This window comes from Ailuropoda melanoleuca, chromosome 1 (assembly GCF_002007445.2).
Source record: "Ailuropoda melanoleuca isolate Jingjing chromosome 1, ASM200744v2, whole genome shotgun sequence".
Classification (NCBI taxonomy): domain Eukaryota; kingdom Metazoa; phylum Chordata; class Mammalia; order Carnivora; family Ursidae; genus Ailuropoda; species Ailuropoda melanoleuca.
In genome coordinates, this window is record NC_048218.1 from 168,881,051 (window position 1) to 168,905,405 (window position 24,355).

Genomic DNA, 24,355 nt, shown 5'->3' on the forward strand with positions numbered 1-24,355 from the left:
ACTACAAACACAGCAAGTGACCCTCCTTTTGCTTTAACTTCCATCCCCCCAGATTACTCCAGCTTTTCAATGGGATAATCCGTTTTCAACACTACCTAGATTTTTACCTCCGAAAGCAAAAGAGGTCAAATAGGGTTCCCTTTCCTTACTGCTTTTGATCCGCCTATTTTCTTTCCAACCACTGCTCACCTCAGGGGAGAAAGCAAAGCAGTAAAAACTCCACAGTGGACTTGCCCAGCTACACAAGCTTTGAGGCCAACACTTCCCTCAGCACAGGCTTTGCAAAGCCCTGTACTGCCTCCACGAGAGTCCTTGGCACTGAATGCCTGCCTCTTCTTCCAAGTCTCCTGGAGCAGAGATGCACACCAAATTCTGGGCTTCTGCTGCCACACTGTGGCCACATTTGAACACTGCATGCAGCCTTTAGTGCCTGAAAAGTTGTATTGCCTTTTTTTTTCCTTTTTCTTTTTTTCTTTTTCTTTTTCTTTTGTGTGTGTGTGTGAGAGAGAGAGAGAGATACACTTGACCTATAACATTACCTTAGTTTCAGGTGTACAACATAATGATTCAATATTTGTATATATTGTGAAATTATCACCACAAAAAAGTCTAGTTAACAGCTGTCACCATACATAGCTACAGAATTTTTTTCTTGTGATAAGAACTTTTATGATGTACTCTCCTAACAACTTTCAAATATACAAGATAGTATTATCAACTATTGTCACCGTGTTAAATATTACATCCCTAGGACTTATTTATAACTGGAAGTTTGTACCTTTTGACGCCCTTCTCCCATTTCACCCACTCCCCACATCCCATCCCCCATCTACCTTTGGCAACCACAGATCTGTTCCCTATGAGTTTGTTTTTTTGTTGGTGGTGGGGTTTTTTATTATTATTATTTCACATGTAAGTGAGATCATACAGTATTTGTCTTTCTCTGTCCAGCCTTATTTCATTAAGCACAATCTCCATGGGATGGACCTTAAGGGCTTTCTTTGCCTTCTCTACCTGTTAACCCTCACTCACTCCCTAAGCCTCCGCTAATGCTTGTCTCCTCCAGGCAGACTCCCTTGAATGCACTTCCACTCCAGGTCAGATGTGCTCTCCCTATCCGGTTCATGCAGCTCTTTGTACCAACATCTAGCATGTTCCCCCACATGCTGCATTGTAGCCGTTTGCTTCTCTATCATCTGATCAGACTGTGAGCTCTCTGAAGACAAACTTACTCATGTGTGTGTTTCTAGGGCTTGGCTAGAACGAGAGAGAAGGGAGAGACACGGAGAGAAGGGAGGAAGGCAGGAGGGAGAGAGGGAGGGGGACAGGAAGGCTGGTAATCTACACAATACAATCACCCATACTTATCATGCACAGAGCGCAGACGCTGTGCTTTGTATCATTTATCCCTGGGTTATCAGGGCACCATCCACCTCAGCTGCCCCCGCATCATCCAGTGACCGGCCCAACGGGGGCCTCCTGGACCCCAGTCCTTCCTATCACCCATGACCAATATTCATTCTAACTAATCAGTGACCATGTCACGTGTAAGTATTTTAGTGCTCACCCCTGCCTGAGATCACCCACAACCACTCTGGAAGCAAGTTCTAATACGGCCCTGGAATCCAGATGCAGAAAGTGGGGCTTGGAGGGGTACGTTAGCTGTCCGAATTCACACAGAATTCAGAATTCCTGGACATAGAATGCAAGCCCAAGCCTAACACCAGAGCCTGTGTCCTTAATGGCCTCTGAAGACCCTGGCATTAGTGTGTCGGGGACCCTTGAGGACATACTCCGCAGCAGTTTCAGGAGTGTGGTGCTGGCAGCGGGATGGCCTGCCCCTGCTTATGACGCGAGGATGAGGAAGAGAAGTGGGGAACAGTGCTGACAGGTACTAGTTTACTCGGTTTTCCCTCAACAAGCAGTTGTTCCTGCACCAGGCACGGTTAGTACATAGCTCAACCAGGTGGGGCCTCCCACCTCCAGGAGCCTACTGTCTAATGGGGAGACTGACATACCCATGAAACAGACATCTCCAAGGAGGAGGGCTCTCCAGGCTGGCAGCATCCCCGACGTCTGGACCAGCAGGGGACCAAGCCCCACAGCCAGCTGTCTTCATCCCAGAAGACCCGGGACGTCAGGAGCCCCAGCCTCAGGGGGCCCCCAGGAGTTCCTCACCTGAAGGTCCAGCTCTTCATGGCACAACCGTGGTCCCCAAAGGGCACCTCCAGCTCTAAGAGAAGGCTGAGATGCCAGTCAAGTGTGAAAACCTTTCAAAAGCCTCCCCAGAATCAGGGTCCATTCCTTAGGCTAGCACAAAGACCCCTCTCAGCTTGACCCTGGACTGCCTTTCCATTTGTCCTCTCTGTTTACACACTGGGAATATATTTTCAGGTGTATGGGGGAAAAATTAAAAGGTCTGATATCAATCATTTTCATCATAATAAGAATGAATCCCTGTGTCCTCACTCCAGAGGAAATTTGTTTCAAGTCTTCAAGTGATTCCCTTATCTCAGGGAATTCCTGATATCAGCGAGCTGGTAAAAGAGGGTGTTTGAGGAAAGGTCTTCCAACCCAGGTGGAACCAACTGTAGTAAAGGTCACGGCAGTGTGGATCTATGAAGCCTGCCCAGAGCTGAAGTTTGAGCATCTCCACTACCAAGCTGGCGGACCCGTCCCTGAGCTACAGAGCTGGCAAACTCCAGCCCTCAGACCACAGAGTCATGTGTACTGGAAACAGCCAGGATTTGGAGTTGGAAGACCTAGAATTCCATCAGTGAGCAATTTTCAATGTTTTCTCCTAACCCAGTTGTCCTCATTTGTAAAATGGGAACACCACGGGGCTGATGTGAGCGCTGGCTGTCAGAGAGCTTTAAATGCAGTACCAGGTGAGGACAGGCTCAGCACCCCCATTCCTGGGCTGATGCATGGGTGGGAAGTCCCCACACACAGGAGCTCCAGCCCCGGACAGCTAGCCACATGATGGGTGCCATTCTAAATCACCTACTGGTCCCAAGCCAACGTACCTTGGGCTCACACAGTACCTTACAGTCAAGGTCACTCTCAAGTCCTCATTCTCTTGGACACTGCATTCTTCTGTAGGTTTTGGAGGGAAGATAATATTCTCCACTGTCTCTGAATCTCATGCCCCTCCCTCCCTTCTTCCTCCTCCTTCCTCACCTCCGCTCCTAGAAGAATGACTTCCTGGTTACTCTCCATGCCCATGGCTGTTAAACAAACACTCTGATTAAGGTCAGATTGATCAAAAGAAAATGATGGGGGCAGGGTGGTGAAGGGGCCCTGATAGGATCCAGGGACTCACAAGATTCCCTCCACGAGGTCCACCACCACAGTACTGCTATCTGATGGCACATCAAGCGTCTCCAGTCTAAAGGTGACAGGAACTGAGCTTGACCAGTGGGCTTTGGCATCAATTTCTTTAAGGCAGGCTCAGTGGTTCTGGGTAGTTGTGTTAGCCACTTAGAGACAGGGATTCCAAGAAAAAGCCAAGCATGGGTTGTGTTGCAGAAGTGACCAGAATGAGGCCTACAGGGTTGGTAAACCAGCTGGCCAAGGCAGGATCAGAAACCAGCCCTCAGAAAAGGAATCATGTTTCCATGATTCCTACACATTACTTCCCTCTGATTCTCCTTTAGGATTTCTTAATATAATCAACACAGCTCATCCCTTGCAATATGGGGAAGCCGAGAAAAGTATACTGATTCAAGCACGGACAAAATCTACAGAGAAATGAGCCGCATATTCCAGAAGCATCAGGAATCAGAATGTGAGACCCCCAAAGGGACAACTTGGGAGGCCACGGGGCCAGCCCCATCCTTCCGGCTCTGAGCTCTTTTTTGCGGACCACCCCAACCCACCTCAGCGAGTCCAGTTTTCACAGCGTTTCCAGCCTGTGTTCTTGCTTCCCACTCCCATCGGACAGACATCCATGCTGGACAGGGCACACCATCAGGGCTTGATGGGTGTCTTAGCGGGTGCCAACATTAGAGAAGGCTGCAGTATTCACCTCCCAGACTCCAAAGAAAAATCTGTCATCCAAATCCTTCCAATTTCCCCAAACTGAACATTTCATTCACACCACGCCACAGCATCAAGGTCATTTTCAATGTGGTTAAGTAAAGTGTCAATCAGATAATGGTACATCAAGAATTATTTTTTCCTGCACAAGGTCCTGGGTGATCAATCCCCAGCTCCTCCACCAACAAAAGAAAAAAATATTATTTTTTTCTTCCTGAAGGCCACCTAATTTTCTCCTTCTAGTATTTGCTACAAAAAAAAATTTAGGAACTGATGGTACCATCTGATTTCCCCTCCCTCCCCCCCAGAACATGGCACAGTCAGGAAATTCTATTCCTTTTTTTTTTTTTTTTGGTTCCAGAATCAGCCCAACTTCACTGGTTTGCCACTAATTAGCTTTTGCCTGTATATTTTGTTTCTCTCATGTCCTCACTTACCTTCTATGAATAAGCTTTCAAGCGACATATCATCCATCCACCCAGACACACAACTCAGAAGTGTGGAAGCTATTTACAAGCAAAGTCACCCGCTTCTGTCTGGGAAGGCACCAGCTGCTCCAGCTGTCATTGTGGCTTTGCTGTGATAGGACCCGGGTCTGTCCCCTTCCTACCGGTCATGGTGAGCATCAAAGCATCAGGCAGGGGCGCCTGGGTGGCTCAGTTGGTTAAGCATCTGCCTTCGGCTCAGGTCATGATCCCAGGGTCCTGAAATCGAGCCCTGAGTCGGGCTCCCTGCTCTGCTGGGAGTCTGCTTCTCCTTCTGCCTCTGTGCCCATCCCCCCACCACTTCTGCTGTCTGTTCTCTCTCTTGCTCTTTTTCTTTCAAATAAATAAATAAAATCTTAAAACAAAACAAAACAAAAACATGAAAAGAAAAAAAAAAAAAAAAAGCACCAGGCACTCCCCCAGAGGTGCATGCAGCACAATGCACACAGAGTGGTTGGTTACCATTCTGGCTCATTAATTTGCCTGACTACTGCTCGGGAGATAAAGAAATAAAGGGACTAAAAGCATAGTCATCATCCTCATTGAGTTCTGGGATGAAATACTTATTTTGGGAAGTAATGGTTCCAGGTAGGAGAGCAGTGAGAAGCAAGTGTTTTATTTCACAGTTTCTAAAATGTTAGCACTTAAGGCTCTTACATTATCATATATTATTACAGTTCTATAAAAACCATTTCTAGGAATCAATCCTGAAGTTTCGAAGTCTCCCCCAAAGACCTGGAAGGCAGAATTTAGAAGAAGGCCCTGTAAATAGAGAAATTAGACTTTCAGTTCTATGCATTCAGGCTTACCATGGCAGTATCCACACTCAGACTTGACCTACCTTATGCAAACAATGCAGGAGCTGGGAATTTGTGTGCCATGACTTCAAAAGTAGGTAATGTTTTTATAAAGGAGAGAAGATCAGTATGAATTCTCTATTTTCAGATGGAAAAACTGAGGCCCAGAAAGTACACGTGAAATTACTTTAAGCAAAAGCCAGCAAGTAGTGATGGCGCTGGAAAGAAAAATCCATCTGTTTTCACTGACAGCTCCACCGTTTCTCTGCTCCAGGCCTTAGGGAGCACCTTCACCCAGCCCTGCTCAACCTCTTGCATTCCTGATCCCTTGCTGGGATCTGGGTTTTCATTCCAGGGACAGCATTAATTGGCTGCGTAATCTGCTAACTACACTGGCACAGAAAATATTGAGAAGAGTTTGACTCCTGTTCTCCCATTATGATCAAGACCTAGAGACAAAAGAGTGAAGAGAAATTGATGGGGAGCTCCAACGCCCTTACAGGATGCCTGTGCCCAAGGAAAACCATTCAATCTGTGCTTCAAAATGTCACCTAAAGGAGGGAAAGCCCGTGGAGGCAGCCCATAAATCCACTTTGGGTGGCGATGACACTTTCACACACATGTGGACCTTGGCAACTACACACATTTCACATACTCTTCCTCACGCTATCCTCATAAAAAGCCCACTTCCACACTGGGACTCTCTGAGGGGACTCCCAGGGAGCAGTTCTCAAACTCAAACTTGCACAGAAATCACCTAGGGGTTTGTTCCATTCAGATTCTGATTCTTTGGGCCTGGGGCTCTGCATTTCTAAAAATCCCCAGGCGATGTCAATTCTCCAGTTCCCAGGGCCCCCACTTGGAATAGCAAAACGCTAGGCACAGTTTGAGAACCACACACAGTTCTGAGAATTGAAAAGGCAACAGCAATGCATAGCTCACCCTTGGTGGGGCTCAAATGAAATATTAACCCGTTGAAGATATTTCTTATATGACTCTTTTATTGACAGCGTTTTACTGACACCTGGCAGGATTACAGGGGTGGAGCATGCAGGTAAAAAGGTCTCTGAAAGAGCCCAGGAAAGGAGCGAACCAAGATCTACTCACGAGAGAAGTGGGCCAGTGGTCTGGCGGTCTTGTCTCCAGCTTCATTTGCAACTGGGAAAAAAAAAAAAACAACAGCTGACAATGCAATAAGAACAAGGCACATAGTCCACAGAATATGCCCAACCGACAGCCAATCCTCCAGATGATCTGACATTAAACTATGTTTGAGGATCTTTGTAAGAGAATAATTAAGCAACTTCCTCTCTTTCTCTACTTCAGAGCAGCTTTCAATGTCTGAATGGGGGCAAATGTCTTAATCATTTTGATGAGTGCATTTGAATAAAGCTGGAGAGGATCTAAGCAATATCTAGTTTAGCATCGTTCACTATGCCTAGAAGTGTTCAATGGCTTGCACCCACATGGTAAGAGGCATGAATGCCTGAGTTCCAAGCCAGTATATATGCCCTTCTGGTTCCAGCCTCTTCTTATGGGGCTGTCTTGACACACATAAATGCACCCACCGCATAAATCCAATCTGCTCAGATGGACAAAGGCAAAGCCAAGACAGAATTTCAGAAGATAACAACAAGGTTAGTTTTTATTAGGAAGGATATTTAAATTTAGATGCTAACAAACAGGGAAGTTCAAAAGGGTCCATGGGGTAGAATTGTTCAGAGAACCCTCTCTAGAAAACCTTACCCTTAAAGCTTCTAGGTAGGGCATTGTACCCTCCTCTGAAAAGCCTCCATATAATTTATCATGTGGATAGAGTCATAATGAATATCCCCTATGTTTATGAACACCATCTTCATGATTAAAAATAGAGATCAATCATTAAGTAGAAATACAAGTTTCACTCACTTTAAATGTCACTTTTAATGTCCATAAAGGTAACAGCTTGGTTGTTTTATATATTCATAGTAAACAGGCACAGATACTTGTGGTCAACTTGAACCTAACACCCAAAGCAATTAACTGGAAAAACCTGTTCATTTTAGCCTACAAAAAAACACTCACTAGATAGGCAGAATAAAAGGGATTGCTAAAGTAATCCTTAATGTATGCAAAGTTGCAGTAGCCAGACAAAAGAAATAACTACTTCGTAAACATTACATCAATTTGCAAAGAATGGAAGGAGTAAAAAAAAAATCCTTTCACCCTCTCACAAAGGTAAAGATTTCACAATTCACTACCCTTGGGCAGATTTTAAAAGTTAATGGATCCAATCTCTCGTCTACTTTTCTGTCATTTGCAAAGCCCGTTGTCTGCACTCGCTTTGTAGATTACCAGTAAGACTTTATACAAAATGACCAGCAGGGGGAGGTGACATTGCATCCTGCTCCTATTACCTCCCACACCCCAGCATTTCAAAAAGAAAGAGGGCAAGAGAGGGAGGGAGAAGCCAGCCCTAGATAGGTATAGACATGAGTTTCCCTGGCCTTGAGTTCAAATTGTTTCCTCTTTAGACACCATCGATCTCTAAAAAGAGAAAACAGGCTTTTTTCCCCAAGATATTTGCTACAGAAACTGATGGGCCGCTTTTAAAGTAGGAAAACAAAGACCACTGCCATTGCTGAAAACACCAGCAGCCACTAAAATGTTCAGCTTGGAAAGTGAGCATTTTTCCTGTGGGAAGGAAGAGGACACAGTGACATGTCACAATTGCAGTCACAATTTTACATGCAGCAATGACTGTTTCCTCACTCAAGAGCTTTTCTGTCCTCTCCCAGCCACCCTATTCAAGGATGGGAATTGCTGACCCAGATCCAAGTCGTACCAGGAGAGGCAGGAATCCAGATCTAGGCCAGTGAAGTACCAAGAGAGTTGTCTCTACCCAGAAGGAATCTGAACCATGCCAGCGGTATTATTTTCCTAAACGCAGACCCAGTGCCACCTCCTTTACTCGGAGGTCTCCACTGATGTCCCAACACTTACAAGACACAACCCAGCTAACGTGACCTGGTATCAAACACCTGGCCCCATCTATTCTTCTCAGCTCATTGTATTCATCCTTCAGTCACATGCTCTAAACTGACAATTTCCAAACACGCCCTACACACCCTCTCTCCTCCTCACTCTTGTTCCTTTTGCTCTCTCCCAGGGACATCCCTCCCCACTGCTTGCCTGCCAACTCCTACTCATCCTTTACGATTCAGGTGGGGTCATGCATTTCTGAAAAGCTTCCTTGACTCTCACCACAGCTTCTCCATCCCATAGATCTCTGCCCCTACGCCTAGCTCCCCTCCCAGACCAGTGGTTCTCAAACTCCAGCAGGCATCAGAACCTCGGGGAAGGCGGGGAAGGCGTGTTACAAAACAGATTGCAGCATTTGTTAAAATGCAAATTCTGATTCCGTGAGGCTGGGGTGGGGCCCGAGAATTGCATTTCTAACAAGTTCCCAGGTGATATTGAGGAGCGGGCAGCGGGGACCCAATTTTGAGAACAGCTCCTTTCAACTACAAGCCACCCCACCCGAGACAAGGATCATAACTTTCCATCTTTGTATTTCCAGTCTTTTGAACATTGAGCGAGTGCCATGCAGAATAACACAAAGGTCAGTATTTTTAGAACTAGATCAAATAGCCTAAGTCGATACCACTGCCACAGATGGCTCAGTAGACCAAGAACCTAAGACTGGCTTCCAGAGGACTATAAAAAGTCTCAGGTGTGTTGTTTGGCCCCACAATGTTTTTAAACAATTAGTTGTCTACATTTCAAAAGCAAGAGATTTCAGGGGTGCCTGTGTGGCTCATTCGGTTAAGCATCCAACTCTTGATTTTGGCTCAGGTCGTGATCTCAGGGTCATGAGATCCAGCCCCACTTCCGGAGCCTACTTAAGATCCTCTCTCTCACTCTGCCCTTACCCATCCCCCTCTAAAAGAAAAAAGATCAAGAAATTTCAAATATAAATTTAGATTGTCAGCTTTTCTCAATAACTGAATGGCTGCCAGTCCACAGTTCAGCACTGGATCACCACTGAGACGCCCCCTACAGGTGCTTCCCGGCACCAGACCTTCTATACTCTCCGCATGGTCCACAAGGCAAATGAAAACAAAACTGTTTAAAAGCCTAAAGAATGAAACTAAAATTCAACAGAGACCAGCACTACAAAAAGTCGTTGTGGCGAGGCTTGCTGAGCCATGTCCCCAGCCCACAGACTGCTCAGACACATCCAGACTTCTTGACCAGCACAGGAGCCCTCATACGCTGCTGTTTGCCCTTTATTTTAAATATATATACAGCAAGTCTTAACAGCAAAATGGATGCTCCATTTATCAGATGCAATTAGAGCTTGAATTTGGCAAAATCTCATAAAAGTGATTATGAGGATTTAAGGAAAATTATCCATACAATACTGTTGGGCAAAACACCCAGACCAGTATATATCATCGAGTCCATTGACATTCAATTGTATGTCTAGGCTACATGTCTCTACAGGCACAAAGAAACGAGTGGAAAGATGTGTACCAGATATATTAATAGTGATTTCTTCTGTATGCTGGCCTTTGGGAAGATTTTTAACCTATTCTATACTCTTCTGCGTAAACCCAATAGTTTATGATAATTGTGCACCATGTTTATAATCAGGAAAAATGTTTTTATTTAAGGGGTAGAAAACGATCGACTATTATTTGATGTACATTAAAATTTTAGATTATGTGTATGTCTATTTATTTATATAAATTATGTTTTAGCTTCAGATTCCAGAGAAGTGTTGGATCACGGAATCCAGAGGACTTTCCATCTCTAGTCCAAGAGGACTCCCTGTGAGACGCAAGAAACAAATCTCCCACTCTGCTCTCCAAGGAGTTCCGCACTTTCTAGGACAGGGATTTGCAGCCCTGGCCACCCATTAGAATTACCTAGGGAACTTCTTAAAATCCTGATTACCTAGGCCATACCCCAGACCAATCAAACAGAGCCTTGGGGATGGGACCCAAGCCTCATGCCTGTTAAGCTGCCCGCTGATTCCCCTGAGCAGCTGAGAAGTACTACTAGATGGTGTAACTTCACACATCTTTATCAAAGCAACATTCAGGAAGGAACCTGTGGCTCAAATTCCTTAAAAAAGTATTACCCCTATTCAGTTCTTCTTCCCAGGATGCATTTGTTTTGTCATTAAAATCCTGAATAGAGACATGCCTCCGCTTTAGGAAAAAATCAACTGTGAAGACTGCAAACATAACTATGGGGACCCATTAGTGAGCAACTCTTCACATTGTGAAGGGTTTCTTACAGAATGATTGCCTCCAACCTTCCACACGTGTCCTGAGCGCCAGCTATGAGCCCAGCACCGGGCAAGGCTCTGGGTGGCCTGCAACAGATTGCACTCAGTCTTGACATACAAGTAAGTTAGGGGGGAATGCTATGCCTTTCAATCTGGGCTTATCCCAGCCTGATGAGCTTGGGAAAGACTTTAAAATGATAATCATGATGATGATCCAGATTCCTTAGTCCCATCCCAGAAATACTGAATCAGAATCCCTGCAAGTGGGGACAGGAGTCTGGGTTTTAATCAATGGCCTCAGAAGCTATAGTCATATGTGAAAAGCAGCATTCTAAATGAAGTGTGCCCCTGGTATGTCTGTTGTATTGCACCCTCCCACCCCCACCCCCGGAAAAAAATGGTCAGAAGCAAATCTTAAAGGAAGGGCTTGCCATGGAGACCATTGAGAGGGAGGCAGGAGAGACAGGAAGTTAACTCAGAGCAATGAGCACCCCAGCTCCAGGCAATGAAGGTGGCACTGGTGTCCCAGGTCAGCTACAAACAATCCAGGCCATCAGAACAGGAAGGAGGGTGGTCCAAATAGTTGTGGCAGTGGCCTGGACAGGTGCACACTGCTTTGTAACCAAAACTAGCACCAGAAACACTGCCACCCTTGTTTTGAAAGCTCTGGCACCTGGGTGAGTATAAACGCAGCTGGGGTGCTACGTGCCAGGGCCAACACAGAGTTAGCAAGCAAGGTGGGAACAGAGTCTGGCTTCCTGAAAGGAAATCTGCCTGATGCATTGGCCATCTGCTGCTTTGCCACAGTCTCTGAGGCCAGCCCAGGGATCCTCTCGACGTGAGGTGCTTTGGGAAGCCTGGTGGGCTGGAAAGCCAGGCACAAGGGACTCCCAGAGAAGAGAGCCCTAGAATGAGGTTCTAGGCACCTTCCTAAGTTACTGTCAAAGATGAAGCTCAGAACTGCTCACCTCACACTGTATGACCTCACCTCACACTGCCTTCAGCTTGCAAAAGCCCGAGCAACAGCAAGGAACACTGGATGGATGCTGGGGAGAAAGAAACTTGGTCCAAGACCATCATCTTTGCTTAGCTGTCCCCTTCTAAGTGAGGCCTTCCATGACCACATTACTAAGATCACAACCCCTGACTCCCCCTCTTCCTCTGCCCACCTCCCCCTTCCCTGCTCTATTCCTCCCCGCAGCACTGTCACCTTCTCATATGCTCTGTACTTTCTTCATTGGGCTTATTGCCTTCCTCCTTCCACTACAATGGAGTCTCTGGACCAGTGCTAGGGAAGAAGGTCATGATCATGATCTCATGATCGTGGTGATATGATCCAACCTCAGAGCATGGATTCCCTGCCAATGACAGAACTATTACATCCCCAATGCCGAAACGCCTGGCACACAATATTTATCATACGAATCAATGACCAGCCTTCTCCCAACCCAACCAGAGTGCAATGGGGGCCAAGAATTGGAAGGAGACACCGAGGGGGAAGGTACAAGGATGCTAGCACATGGTGAGTACTTCTATGTGCTCTAAGTATCAATTCAGCTCTTCAGAACTATTTCTCAAGCACTGACTAAACTGTAGATACCGGATAAGGCTGTGAACAACCAGTCCCGGCCCCTGCCTTCACACTAAGACTGCCGTTCCCCTGTGACACATACTCAGGCCACTGGAATACAGAAAGGACAGGTAACTCTTCAAAGCCCACACGGTTGTGTGGCAGAACTCCAATCCAAAGCCAGGTGTACCTGGCTCCAAAGTCCATGTTCTTTCCATTTAGCCTCTCTGCTTTCCACGAAGGATAGAAAGATCAGAGCCATGCTCCAGAGAGGGCTACACCTGGAGAAACGCCTTACTGAAGCCTGCCCCTCTCCCTCGTACCTCTAGCCCCCGTGAGATCCACCTACTGGCCTACAGAGAGTGGAGGAGGTCACCTGCCTAGGACCTCCTACCTGACACAAGCCCAGAGACTGTCAGTAGAGAGGGGTCCTTCTGTGAGATGGGTGTTGGTGCCAGGACTCCCAGGAATGGCATCCAGAAGAGGGAGACACCAGGCACAAAGGAAGGAGCTTCACTGCCTTGTTCATGCAAGAGCCCCCAGCTACCAGCAGACTCCCTAACCCTCTTATATCCCCCCTAGGTAGAAAATAGGGACAACGTTATAGAAACAAGAATCAAATTCATGTTAGCATGAGAAGCACTACAACTCATATAAATAGCCCCAGGAGGCCTATTCTCTTTAACGGATGAGGAAACTGGCATTCCAAGAGATCAAGCGACTTGCCCAAGATCAGATCAGAGCCAAGCAGCAGAGTCGGAAACATCATCCATGCCTCCAGCTCCAAGCCCAGCATTCTCAGGAAAAGAGGTGCAGTCAATCTCTTTAACTCCCGCATCGTGCTGTGTAAAGGGGTAAGTAAAGGGTCTGGCTTCCTTTTCCCCTCGGTTGGGTTTGATAAATATCAATGCCTGACAACCCAGGACCAGGATCCATTTTAAGCTCAAAAATGTATAACTCGAATTAACGATGGCTGACAAAAGTGCTGTGTGGAGGAGGCTTCTGATGCCCAGTCTGCCATATCATCAAAGCCTGCGGCAGGCGGGGCAGGAGGGGCGGGAGGGAAAGGGCCGATGGGTACATGAGAAAGTCCCTGCCAGCCTACATGGCACATCAAAGAATAGGGCCACAAAATGTATAATTCACAAAGATAACTGAGTTAAATACTTACATAAAATATGTTATTGGGGTTGCTTAAAATGAGAAATGCTAGCTATATCATAACTAAGGACCAGACTAAGTGCTGTCCATTCATTACCTAATTTTACCTTCACAGCAACTCTCTGAGGATATTGCTATTATTTTCTCATTTTCCAGATGTGGAAACTGAGTCTTTGAGATGAGACAACTAGCGAGTGGCAGATTTGGAAACAGAATCCAGTGCTACCTTACTCCAGAGCCAGTGCTCCTAACCCCTGTGCTGTCTGTCTGTCACACTTTCAACACCTGAGTGTTCGTACTTTCTGCTGAGCCCAACTACTACCCAGACCCGGCGGGAGAGGCCCTTGCCTCCTCTCCACTTGGCTTCAAGTTAGAAGCCAACAGAGGAATGCACCCTGCTCTCCTGTTCCTTAAACAGAACAGAGCTCTGCAAACCAGCTGGAATTTGTGCCCAAATGACATAAAAGACATCACCAACCCTCAGCCTGTTCCTTTCCCCCCTCTATATTCAGAGATGCTTGGCATCGCCTCATTATACCTTCTGGGCCAATTTGGCTGTCAAATCGACTCTGAATCAAGCTCTTGCACAAAAGAAAATAAAACTAATTTGTAGTGATGACTCATCAGGCCTGATAATTTGAGAGTGACAGGGATGGTGCACCTTCCAGACCCTTCTCTCCTAGGGTAACGGGCAGATCCTTACAGAGCGCAAGGCTTGCCTGCCAGAGGGCAGAATGGCTCACTGGCTCACTCAGCCCAGGGTGCAATGAAACATAGACAGAAGGAAAATCATAAGAGCCTTTGCCAACCTGAGAAGACAGCTTGGGAAACATATTTCCTTTACTTTCTTTTTTTTAACTTGGAGGAATTTGGGTCATATGGGAAGACTCATGAAATGTATTTCTTTCTTCCCTGGTCCTGATTTTATACATTTATTTACCTATATTCTACCTCGTTCCACAAATTATATTTTATTCTATTTTGATGTATGCACCAATCCAGTATGGAACAAAGTGGGATACTAAGAAAAAGTGAAATTTACTTATTTCAATCACTTCCTTGCTTCCTTTTCCTGATCCCTCTTTCCAAGTTGTTGTGTTTCAAACTGACTTGTCAGGGCGTCCTGTGACTTGGATCAAACAACTCATTAACCTCTGTTGAGTCCCCCCTTTTCCCTACCGAGTCCTCCCTTACCCATTGCTGTGCTGAATGCAAGGATGGACACTATTGGCCCATGGGCGGCCAGGAGTCCAGCTGAGACCCAAAGGTGGGGCACGGAGCTTCCTGACATGGATTATTGAAGTTGTTGCAATATGAATGTATCACGGTGCCTGGTATTTCTGTGGAAACTACCTGGTCAAGGCACCAGGCCCTAACCTCACAGAGCCTGAGGCCAAGTTGGGGAAACATAATATTAATACATGACCTGATCCAAACTCTGTTGAATGCTAAACGAAAGGTCCTTGTTCACAGAAGAACAAGAATCAGAACCGTAGGAGATTAAAATCCAATATCAAGCTGGCTGTTTAAACTGTTCACTAATTATAGTTCACTCCAGACAAGGCAAAGAAAAGTATAGAGACGAAGAGGAGGGACACAAAAATGTATTACACCCCTACGTCATGCCAGGCACTGGTAGGAACTTTACATCCGTAATTTTCATTTAATTTTCACACCAGCCCATGAACTGAGTATTATTATCCCTATTTTCAGATGAGGGAACTGAGGCTTAGAAAAGGTAAGTAACTTGCCGAAATCAGGGCTAGTAAATGGGAAAGCTGGGCTTGAAACTCAGTTCCGTGGGCCCTTCTCTTTTCTCTGCAGTTCCCACAGCTGGAATGCACATTAAAAGGCATCCAATCCAACTCCACGTGTCCTGCTTGGATCCCCTATAACATCCCAGACAAGTGGATGGCAAGCTCATGCCTGAATCGCCCCTAGGGATGGGAGCACGCCCCCTCTGGAGATAGGCCCCTTCACCTTTAACCCGCTGTACAACCGTAGAGGGCTCTTCGTGATGATGAAATCTGAGGCTCAACCAACATTCGATGACAACTGTCCTAGCCTCAGCCCCTTGAGCCCTCTTGTCCCCAGACTGATACACCCAATTCCCTCCTCATTTGACAAAAATAACTGGAGGCTTACACCCACAAAAGTCAAGTCACTTAAGTCATTGCCAAAAGAAGAGAACATATATGTTATTTTTTTTAAAGATTTTATTTACTCATTTGAGAGAGAGAGCACACGAGTGGTGGTGAGGGGGCGGGGAGGCAGAGGGAGATGGAGAAGCAGATTCCCCGCTGAGCAGGGAGCCCGACTGGGGACTCGATCCCAGGACCCTGAGACCATGACCTGAGCTGAAGGCAGATATTTAACCAACTCAGCCACCCAGGTGCCCCCATATGTGTTATTTTAAATAAGCCTCAGCAACACACTGCTTAACAGCATTCACCATCACAATGATCTTCAGGCTAAGCCAGATACCCCATCTCCTCAGGAGAGCAAGGACACCCAAGAACCATCTTCTGGACTATATAATCAGGAGCTGACTGAGCGTTCTCCAGACGGCTGCTGTCTGAAGACCTCACCTCAGACTTCACTGTGCATAAAAATCACTTGAGGCTCTTTGGAAAGCCCCAGCATGGTTTTGAAAACACATACTATGGAATCTAACACCCAATTCCCTTAGTTTCTTTGAGCAGTTTTGTGAGAAAGAACTGTTCACAGCATGACTTTGAAACCTACTAAAGGACAGACACTGAGAGTGTATGCATGTGAGAAGGGGGTCCAAGCAGAGAGCAGAGGGAAGCTCAGACCCCTCCGTGGGCATGACAAACAGCAGAGTTGAACTAGAAAATCACTACCCACCCCGAGCATGCCATCAGCAGGGTGCAAAGCCCAAAATGAGCAAAGAGTTCCCCAGATCCAAGGTAAGAAATCAACCTCCAGCCACGACTGGCTGGAGCTGCTCCATCTTCACACACACTCCTTGCAGGACCTTGAGCTCGGAAGAGCTAGTGTGCGCACTCAGCACGCAAGCTCGGCTCGGGCACATGCTGCCTGCACTGTTCTGTCCAGCAGCATTGATCATCATGCCCTTACTGACCGGCTGCAGGCTGAGCCGATCAAAGGCATCAAATAAATAAAACTAGGCACAGGTCATTGTACCCTTGGACAGGAACTCAGACGCCCACTGGGCTGAGCTCCCCACAGGCAGAGCCCGTATCTGCCCAGGCAATTTCCCTCCAGCCTCACGCAGGCCTTCACACATGGCAGCGGCAGCTGAGTAAAAGGCAGGAGGAGGAGTGGAGGAAGCCAGGCCCAGCCATGAAGCCACTGAGGCCCTGGGACAGAGACCAGCAGGCTGCTGGGAGCTCTCCTCCTCTGCAAACCCCAAAGAGCCCCACTACCAACCAGTTAAAGGCCGGCACTTAGCTTGACAATTTATCTTCTCGGCTGGATGGAAGTTTGGGAACCATTGTGGGGGTGGGTCACAAATTGGAGGCAGGTGTACTGAGCCTGGCAAGCAAGTGTTTAAAAATAAATGATCTGAATTCCCTTGGGAACAGTTCGCCACAGTGGCATGAATCCTTGCTGCTCACACCAGCCGGGCTTCATCCCAGCTGCCTACCGGAGACACATACATTAGGACACTCAGACTGCATATGGCCAAGGGGAACTGTGTTTCTCCCAGAAATCTGCTCTTCCCCAGGCTTTCCTGTCTCCATAAATGCCACCACAATCCCCCACCGGCCTTTCCCCACCACAGTTGATCAGGACAAAAATGTGTGAAGTTACCCTTATTTCGTTCCTTCCACCATACCCATACCCCTTCTACCAATAAACCCTATCGTCCTTACCTCTAAAATATATCCTAACTCCTACCACTCCTTCCAGCTCCTCTCCTAAAACTCTGGCCCGAGCATCCAGGGTCCTTTGTTTAGATGACCCCAACATCATCCTGGGGTCGCCCGCTCCACTCTCACCCTCTTCTACGCCTGCCACCAGTCCATCAGACAGCATGGCTTCCCTGCTGAAACCTCTCCAGCGCTTCTCACTGTGTTCAAATCACTGCCTACACATTCCTCCCTGATCCGACCTCTTCTCTCCTCGTCTGCTAGTTGACTAAGCTGTAGCTACACCAGCCTCCTTTCTGCCTACAAAGCCACCAAACCTATTCCCACGTCAGTGCCTTTTCACTTGCTCCTCCTGCTTGGAATGCTGTGCTCCTGATAAGAAGGATTCCAATAGTCTTGGCTCCCCTTCCAGGCCCTTCCATATCCAAGTGCCAGTCTAAGCATTTTACATGTGCTAAGTCATGCAGTTCTTTTCACGACCCTAGGGGGTCATGCTACTGTTATCCCCACTTAATAGATGAGGTATCTGAGGCACAGAGAGGTTAGGTGACCTCCCTGAGGCCACACAGCTGGTAAATGGCAGAACCAGATTTATTACTGTGCAGTCTAGTTCTAGGGCCTTGCTCTGAGTCATCACATACACTGCCTCTTACAGATCTCATCCCTTGCACAGCAGCCCCCTCACCTTTCAGGTCGCAATCCAAACAGCACGGCCCCAGAGCCTTCTCAGACATCATTCTCTCAAGCACCTTTCAGTATCTGGAGTTAAAACACTTCTCCATCACAAACATGGACACAAGGGGGTATAAGCTCCCTGAAGGCAGCTTCCAGCAGCCTTATGCTCTGCACCCCAGAACTCAGAATGGTGCCTGTCCCAAAGCCCCCTCAACAAATATGAACCAGCCTACTGCCTGGCTTATGTTACTGCCTGGCCTCTGAAGGCATCTGCGTCTTCAATCTTCCATCTTGTCCTAGCTTGTATATTATCTGTAGTCTCCCCATGGCCTGCTTCACAGGACACAGTGGAGCCCAGATGCCAGATGCCAAGGCCCTGCACAATGTGGCCCCAGCCCCCTGCCCTGGCTTCAGCCCCCACCACTCCCCACACACCCCTGCACACAAGCCATCCTGAGCTCTCTACCTGTGCGACCCACTCTGGATGCTTTTCTACCCCAGACCTTCATTCACACCCTCCCTTTGACATTCATGTCCTCTGCTTTTTCCAACTAATGAATGCCCACTCACACATCAGGGACCAAATGCAACCGCCCCCGGTGAACAAGTCCCTCTGCGATCCTGCTTTTGTCTTCCTGACACCAGTTTTCTGTCACAGCAGGTGGACAGACTGCAGGCTTCTGAGTCAGATGGACCACACCTGGAATTCTGGCTCCTCTGCTGTTACCAAACCTCTCCAAGTCATTCTCCTCACGTGCACTTTTAAGTCACAATACTCACTTCTCAAGGTTGTCAGGGTGGAAGATGAAATGTGGGAACACTCAGCACCATCTTAGCACACAGTCAGGCTGCGATGCTCAACGAAAGGTAGATGATGGTGTTAGTGTTATTTCTCTAGGGTCTACCTTTCCAACGATATGCATGCTCCATGAACGTAGGGACACACTCTTAATCCCCTTTTTATCTTCACAGCTAAGTGCATGCGTGACGCATGTCAGTAACCATCTACTGCACAAATGCATGAATGGTATCTTGGGATTCTGGTTCCAGATAACCAGGAGGTCAAAACCTTGCTCTGGTCCTTTCTTTTTAGTACTAATAAGGAAAAAACTGACGGACAAAAACTGTGCATACAGGATCTTACGTTAGAAAAACTGACTTAGAAAAGGGGGCAAGGAGGACCCAGTTGTAGTCCCTGGGAGGAGATGGGAGAGGACAAGCCGGAGATGAAGAGCACTCCTGGGGAGCTGGCCATTGGTAGCAGCTTTATTAATTAAGAAAAAAGCTATTAGGGGTGCCTGGGTGGTTCAGTCATTAAGCATCTGCCTTCGGCTCAGGTCATGATCCCAGGGTCCTAGGATCGAGCCCCGCATCAGGCTCCCTGCTCTACTGGGATCCTGCTTCTTCCTTTCCCACTCCCCCTGCTTGTGTTCCCTCTCTCACTGGCTATCTCTCTCTCTCTCTCTCTGTCCAATAAATAAATAAAATCTTTAAAAAGAAAAAAAAGAAAGAAGCTATTAAAACATACTACAATCTACTGGTGAACCAGCAAAAGATGAAGCATTAAGGGCAAAATGATCGTTATCCCTTTTCCAAGAGGGCGTTTGCTCATCATGCCATGGCCATCTGGCTGGATTAAACTTCCATAGCATCCGTACTAAGAGGACATACTGCAGGAAGTTGTGATAAGGGGGTGAAAGGTGGCTGCTGTGCTTCTAGAATGCACATTACAAACCTTCAAGGGACAGGCCTGATGTCTTTTCTTCTGTGTTTCCCTTTGTAGTTTCTACAGAATCCCCTTTTTAAAAAATTTTTATTTAAATTCAGTTTAGTTAACATATACTGTATTATTAGTCTCAGGGATAGAATTTAGTGATTCATCAGTTACAGTAACACCCAGTGCTCATTCCACCAAGTGCCCTCCTTAATGCCCATCACCCCGTTACCCCATCCCCCCACCTACCTCTCCTCCAGCAGCCCTCAGTTTGTCCCCTATACAATTCCCTCTTTCTCCTCCTAGCACACACACTGATCTCACATCCCCCACTGCCTACAGATTGTAGCAGTTTTCACCTTCTTCCTCTTCAGGTTTTTCTGCTAACGAGCTTAGAGTCTAGCTAAGGATTGTAATGAGCGCTATGACAGAAAAGTCCAGGGTATTCTCAGAGAGAGGAAGGTTGTAGGGGTGCATTTTTTAGATTGGGGAGCAGAGTAGGACTCTCTGATGAAATTAAATATAAGTCCATGGTGAGATTTGAAAAAATACACTGCCTTAGCATCTCCACCATTCCCTCCGCTGGCCTCTGCACACCCCTGCAAAAGGGAACCTGGAAAGAAAGGCCAAAGACACACGCAGCCAACGGGAACAGTTGTGTCTACTCACTCTGGGCAGGGTGTTAGCAAAGCTGTGTCATGAGAGTGATTTTCACAGGACTGCAGACCTTGATGTCCACTGTGGGTTATCACTGATAACACGGTACGGCCACAAAGCTCCAGATTTAGGATTCCAGGGCTTGGCGTGAATGCCAGCCTCTCTCTGCCCGGTCCTGACTCCCTCATTCAGCCTCTTGGGGCCAGAGCTGCTTTTAGAAAACAGCTTTAAAGGCAGGATACATGTCTTGCCTTCCTCACATTGTTGTTTTAAGAAAGGGCTAAATGAGCTACCTCCTAAGAAAACACTCTGTAAATTATAAACGGATGAGGCTTTTAACAGGACTTCTGTTCACACAGTGAAATTTTATATTTCAGCTAATACAGAAAATTTTAATGTTTTACTCCCCTGGGCAAACATTGTGACCCCTTTATTTACCTCTTCATGTGCTATGAATGGAATGTTTGTGTGCTATGAACCGAATGTTTGTGTCTCCCCAAAATTCATACACTGAAACCCTAATATGAATGTACTTAGAGGTGGGGTCTTCGGGAGGTGATTGGGTCATGAGGGTAGAGCCCCCATGATGGGATTAGTACCATTATAAGAAGAAGAAGAGAGATTGCCCCCTCTCTTTCTTAGCCATGTAAGGATATAACAAGAAGGCAGCTACCTACCAGTCAGGAACTGGGCCCTCACCGAGAACTAGACTCACTGGTGCCTTGATCTTGGATGTCCAGGCCTCCAGAACTGTGAGAAATAAATGTCTGTTGTTTAAACCCCCCAATCTATGGTATTTTTGTTATAGAAACCCAAGCAGACTAAGACTAAGAGTTCATTTTTTTTTTGAGATTTATTTATTTATTTTGAGAGAGAGAGAGCATGAGTGGGGGAAGGAATAGAGGGGGAGAGAGAGAATCTCAAGCAGACTCCCTGCTAAGCATGGAGCCCTAATATGGGGCTTAATTCGAGGACCCTGAGATCATGACCTGAGCCGAAACCAAGAACTTAACCAACTGAGCCACCCAGGTGCCCCCAGAACCCGTATTTAAAATAAGTAGATATGATTAGTACAATTAACAATTAGAAATGTGGCCAGGTGATAGGATGAAGGGGGCCTGGAGTGCAACTTGACACAGGATGGTCAAGTAGGGCCTCTGATGAGGAGTGGAACTGAGCAGGCACCCACTAGAAGTGGGGATGTCCAGAGAAAAGCACAGCAGCCAAGGGGGCAGCAAATGCAAAGGCCCTGGGGTGCAATGTGATGGTGAGAATGCACATTGCTGTGCCCAGCACATAATAAGTATGCAATAAGCAAGAGCTATGTAATAATGACTATCATTCTCACTGCTGCCAACATAGCCAGTTTCCACTGGTGGGTGAGCCGAAGCCAAGGCAACCCAATGCACCACAGCAGATGCTAGTTAGGGCCCCGTCCCACCACAGCCTCCAAGTGAGAATTCAGCTCTGCAGGCTCTTTTCATGCTGCTACAGAAAACAGCCACATGGGGGCAGAGGCCATTAAGGAGGATACCTGCACAGGAGGGTGGCAGATTCACTCTATTTCATCCTCCATTGGATCCTACCTCTTCCACACTTGCCCTCTCCTTCACCCCAAACACAGCCTCTGAGGAGAAGAGGTCTCTGCAGGCATCCGATCATGCAGTCGCTCAGCTCACACGTGCTGAGCCCCTAGTGTGTGTTCAGCTCTGGGCCAGGCACTAGGGACACTGAGCTGCATCAAGTTGAGGTCTTTGCTCCTGAGGAGCTCACTATTTGGTGGGGAGGTAGGGGTGGAGAAAAAACTGGTTGAAGAAGCACAAGGGTGGACCTCAGTGCAAAGTGCCCCGGAAGCACAGAGGAGAGAACATTCTCAGGGAACCCACCTCCCATCCCCACCCCAGGCTACAGGAGGGCCCCTCATCATATGTTCTTACTGAATTCCCTTCCTTTCCTTCCTTTCATAGCATTTATAAAAACTGTAATGGAATCATGATTTGGGGGATTAATATCTATCTTCCCTGCTAGACTGTGGGCCCCATGAGGCAGGGACCTTGTCTGTCTTGTTCACACCCACATCTCCAGCACCTAACACAGGGCTGGCATGTGCCTGGGGCACTTAAAGACACCATAAATAAATGAATGCGGCTGAACACCAAAACACTTAATTCTGCTGTGGAAACATGCTATGAGCCTCCAAGATGTTTCCCCTGAGCCTCGCCTCCTCGTGCTCACACCCTTGTGTGTTCCTTTCCCACCGTACGTCAGGACTGACCACACGATGAACAGATTACTGTATAGGGGAGCTGTGTGGCTTCCAAGTCCTGGCCATAAAACATCACTACTCACATATTGCTCTCTCATGGATCCCTTGCTCTGGGGGAGCCAGACAGTGAAGCCTTGAGGATACTCAAACAGCCCTGTGGAGAGCTCCACACAGTGAAGAACTGAGGCCTCCCACCAAAAGCCAACATGAACTGGCCAGTCATGTGAGTGAGCCACATTGAAGCAGGTCCTCCAGCCCCAGTGAAGGCTTCAGAGGACCATAATCCTGGCTGACATCTTGAATGTGACCTCATGAGAGATTCTGGGCCAAAACGTACCAAGTTAATCTGCTCTCTTCCTCTTCCTATAAGGACACTAATCCAATCACAGGGTCTACACTCTCATGACCTAATTACCTCCCAAAGACGCACCTCCAAATACGAACACTTTGGGCTTCAGTATACGAATATTGGGGGGAGAAAAGTGGCAGTCCCAAAATTCAAAGGCAGGAGGAATTAACAACAGAGCCGGCACTCTTCCCAACACCAGTATTAGGAGAAATCCATGACTCCTCAACCAGGGGCCACAGGGGCCACTGTCTCACCTCCTCTGACTCAGCGGGTGACCCAGTGCTTCCGCCCTGCCTGCCAGGTGGAGCAGGACGAGGCATGAACAGCCTGTGTCTCTCCCTATCCAGGGCCAACCTCAGCCAGGGGAAATTCCTCATAGTCTGTGCCACTCTTCCTTTCTGGCCTAGGCTCTCTTGAGCTCCCCACTGCCTCGCAACAGTGACGCTACTCTGTGCCCTAGGTGATCACCCTGCCACTGGGGGCCCCCCCTTCCCTCCTGCAGGGCAAACAGAGGCAGCATCCTGAGGCATCCTGGAATAAACACCCAAGACAGTGCAGAATCTGAGGCAAACTGACAGGATGTGATTCCAAGCTCCAAACACACCTTGGAAACACTAGGCCACCACTAGCCTGCTCTTTTTGAAGGGGGAGGAGCCTTGGGCCCTGACGCCCACATCTCAGGAAGATTGTTCTTGGAAAAATAAAAAGGAAATTTATACTTCCAGGGCAACTACTCTGTAAGAGCCATGGGCATTTTACACATATCTCCATCCTCACCATTACCCTGTGAGATAGGCATCACTATCCTCTTTTTCCAGATGAGTAAACAGAGGTCCAAAGAGGTTGAATAAATTGCCCAAGGACACAGACTACAGTTGTGTATATCTGGACAGGTTGTGCACTGCATAATTCTAGGGAGCAGAAAAAAGTGACTTCAGAAGGGGTATAGTTTTCCAACTTGTACAAAGGCATATATGGTTCTACTAGATAACCACCAACCTCCTGGTCATTAGTGGTTTGATCCTATGTCTATCTGACTCAAAAGCCCTTGCTATTCCCACTAAACCTCTATACCTTCCTTGGGATAGCTTCAAGCATTTCCATATCAAATTCTTCACAGTTCAACCAGCAAAGATGGCGCCACAGACCTCTAGACCATCCCTGCTGGAAGAGATGTTGGTAATCAATGACCTACCTCAAGATCGTCCCTCTGCATTGAAAGAATACAAGGCCCAGAGAGAGGAAGTGAGCAATCCAAGATTATACAGCTGAGTGTAGCATAGCTGGGACTTGTATCCCGTACAGCTGAAGATAGATCTGGCCCCAATATAAAGTTGTTCTAAGCACAACCATAGATGATCAGACCTATATTATCTAAGCTAGTCATTCAACTCTTTTTTGCATCAGTGTCACTTTTTCAGTTGTAGGTGGAGGCAGAAAGTGAAGGATCTCAAGGAAGTGTCCCTCACTGGACAATTTTCTGAAGTCCAAGCTTAAAAGAGGGTTGGAAG

At 47.1% G+C, this 24,355-nt stretch overlaps 1 protein-coding gene across 4 annotated transcripts in view; it reads right to left on the reverse strand.

The window, feature by feature from the left end:
- The window catches only part of PDE1C (phosphodiesterase 1C), a 512,296-nt gene that overhangs the window by 414,744 nt on the left and 73,197 nt on the right, over positions 1–24,355 (reverse strand). For all 4 annotated transcript variants that reach the window (XM_034670080.1, XM_034670103.1, XM_034670083.1 and 1 more), the window contains exon 2: positions 6,428–6,478. In XM_034670080.1, the coding sequence (XP_034525971.1) occupies positions 6,428–6,478 (51 nt within the window). The remainder of the gene's footprint in view (positions 1–6,427; positions 6,479–24,355) is intronic.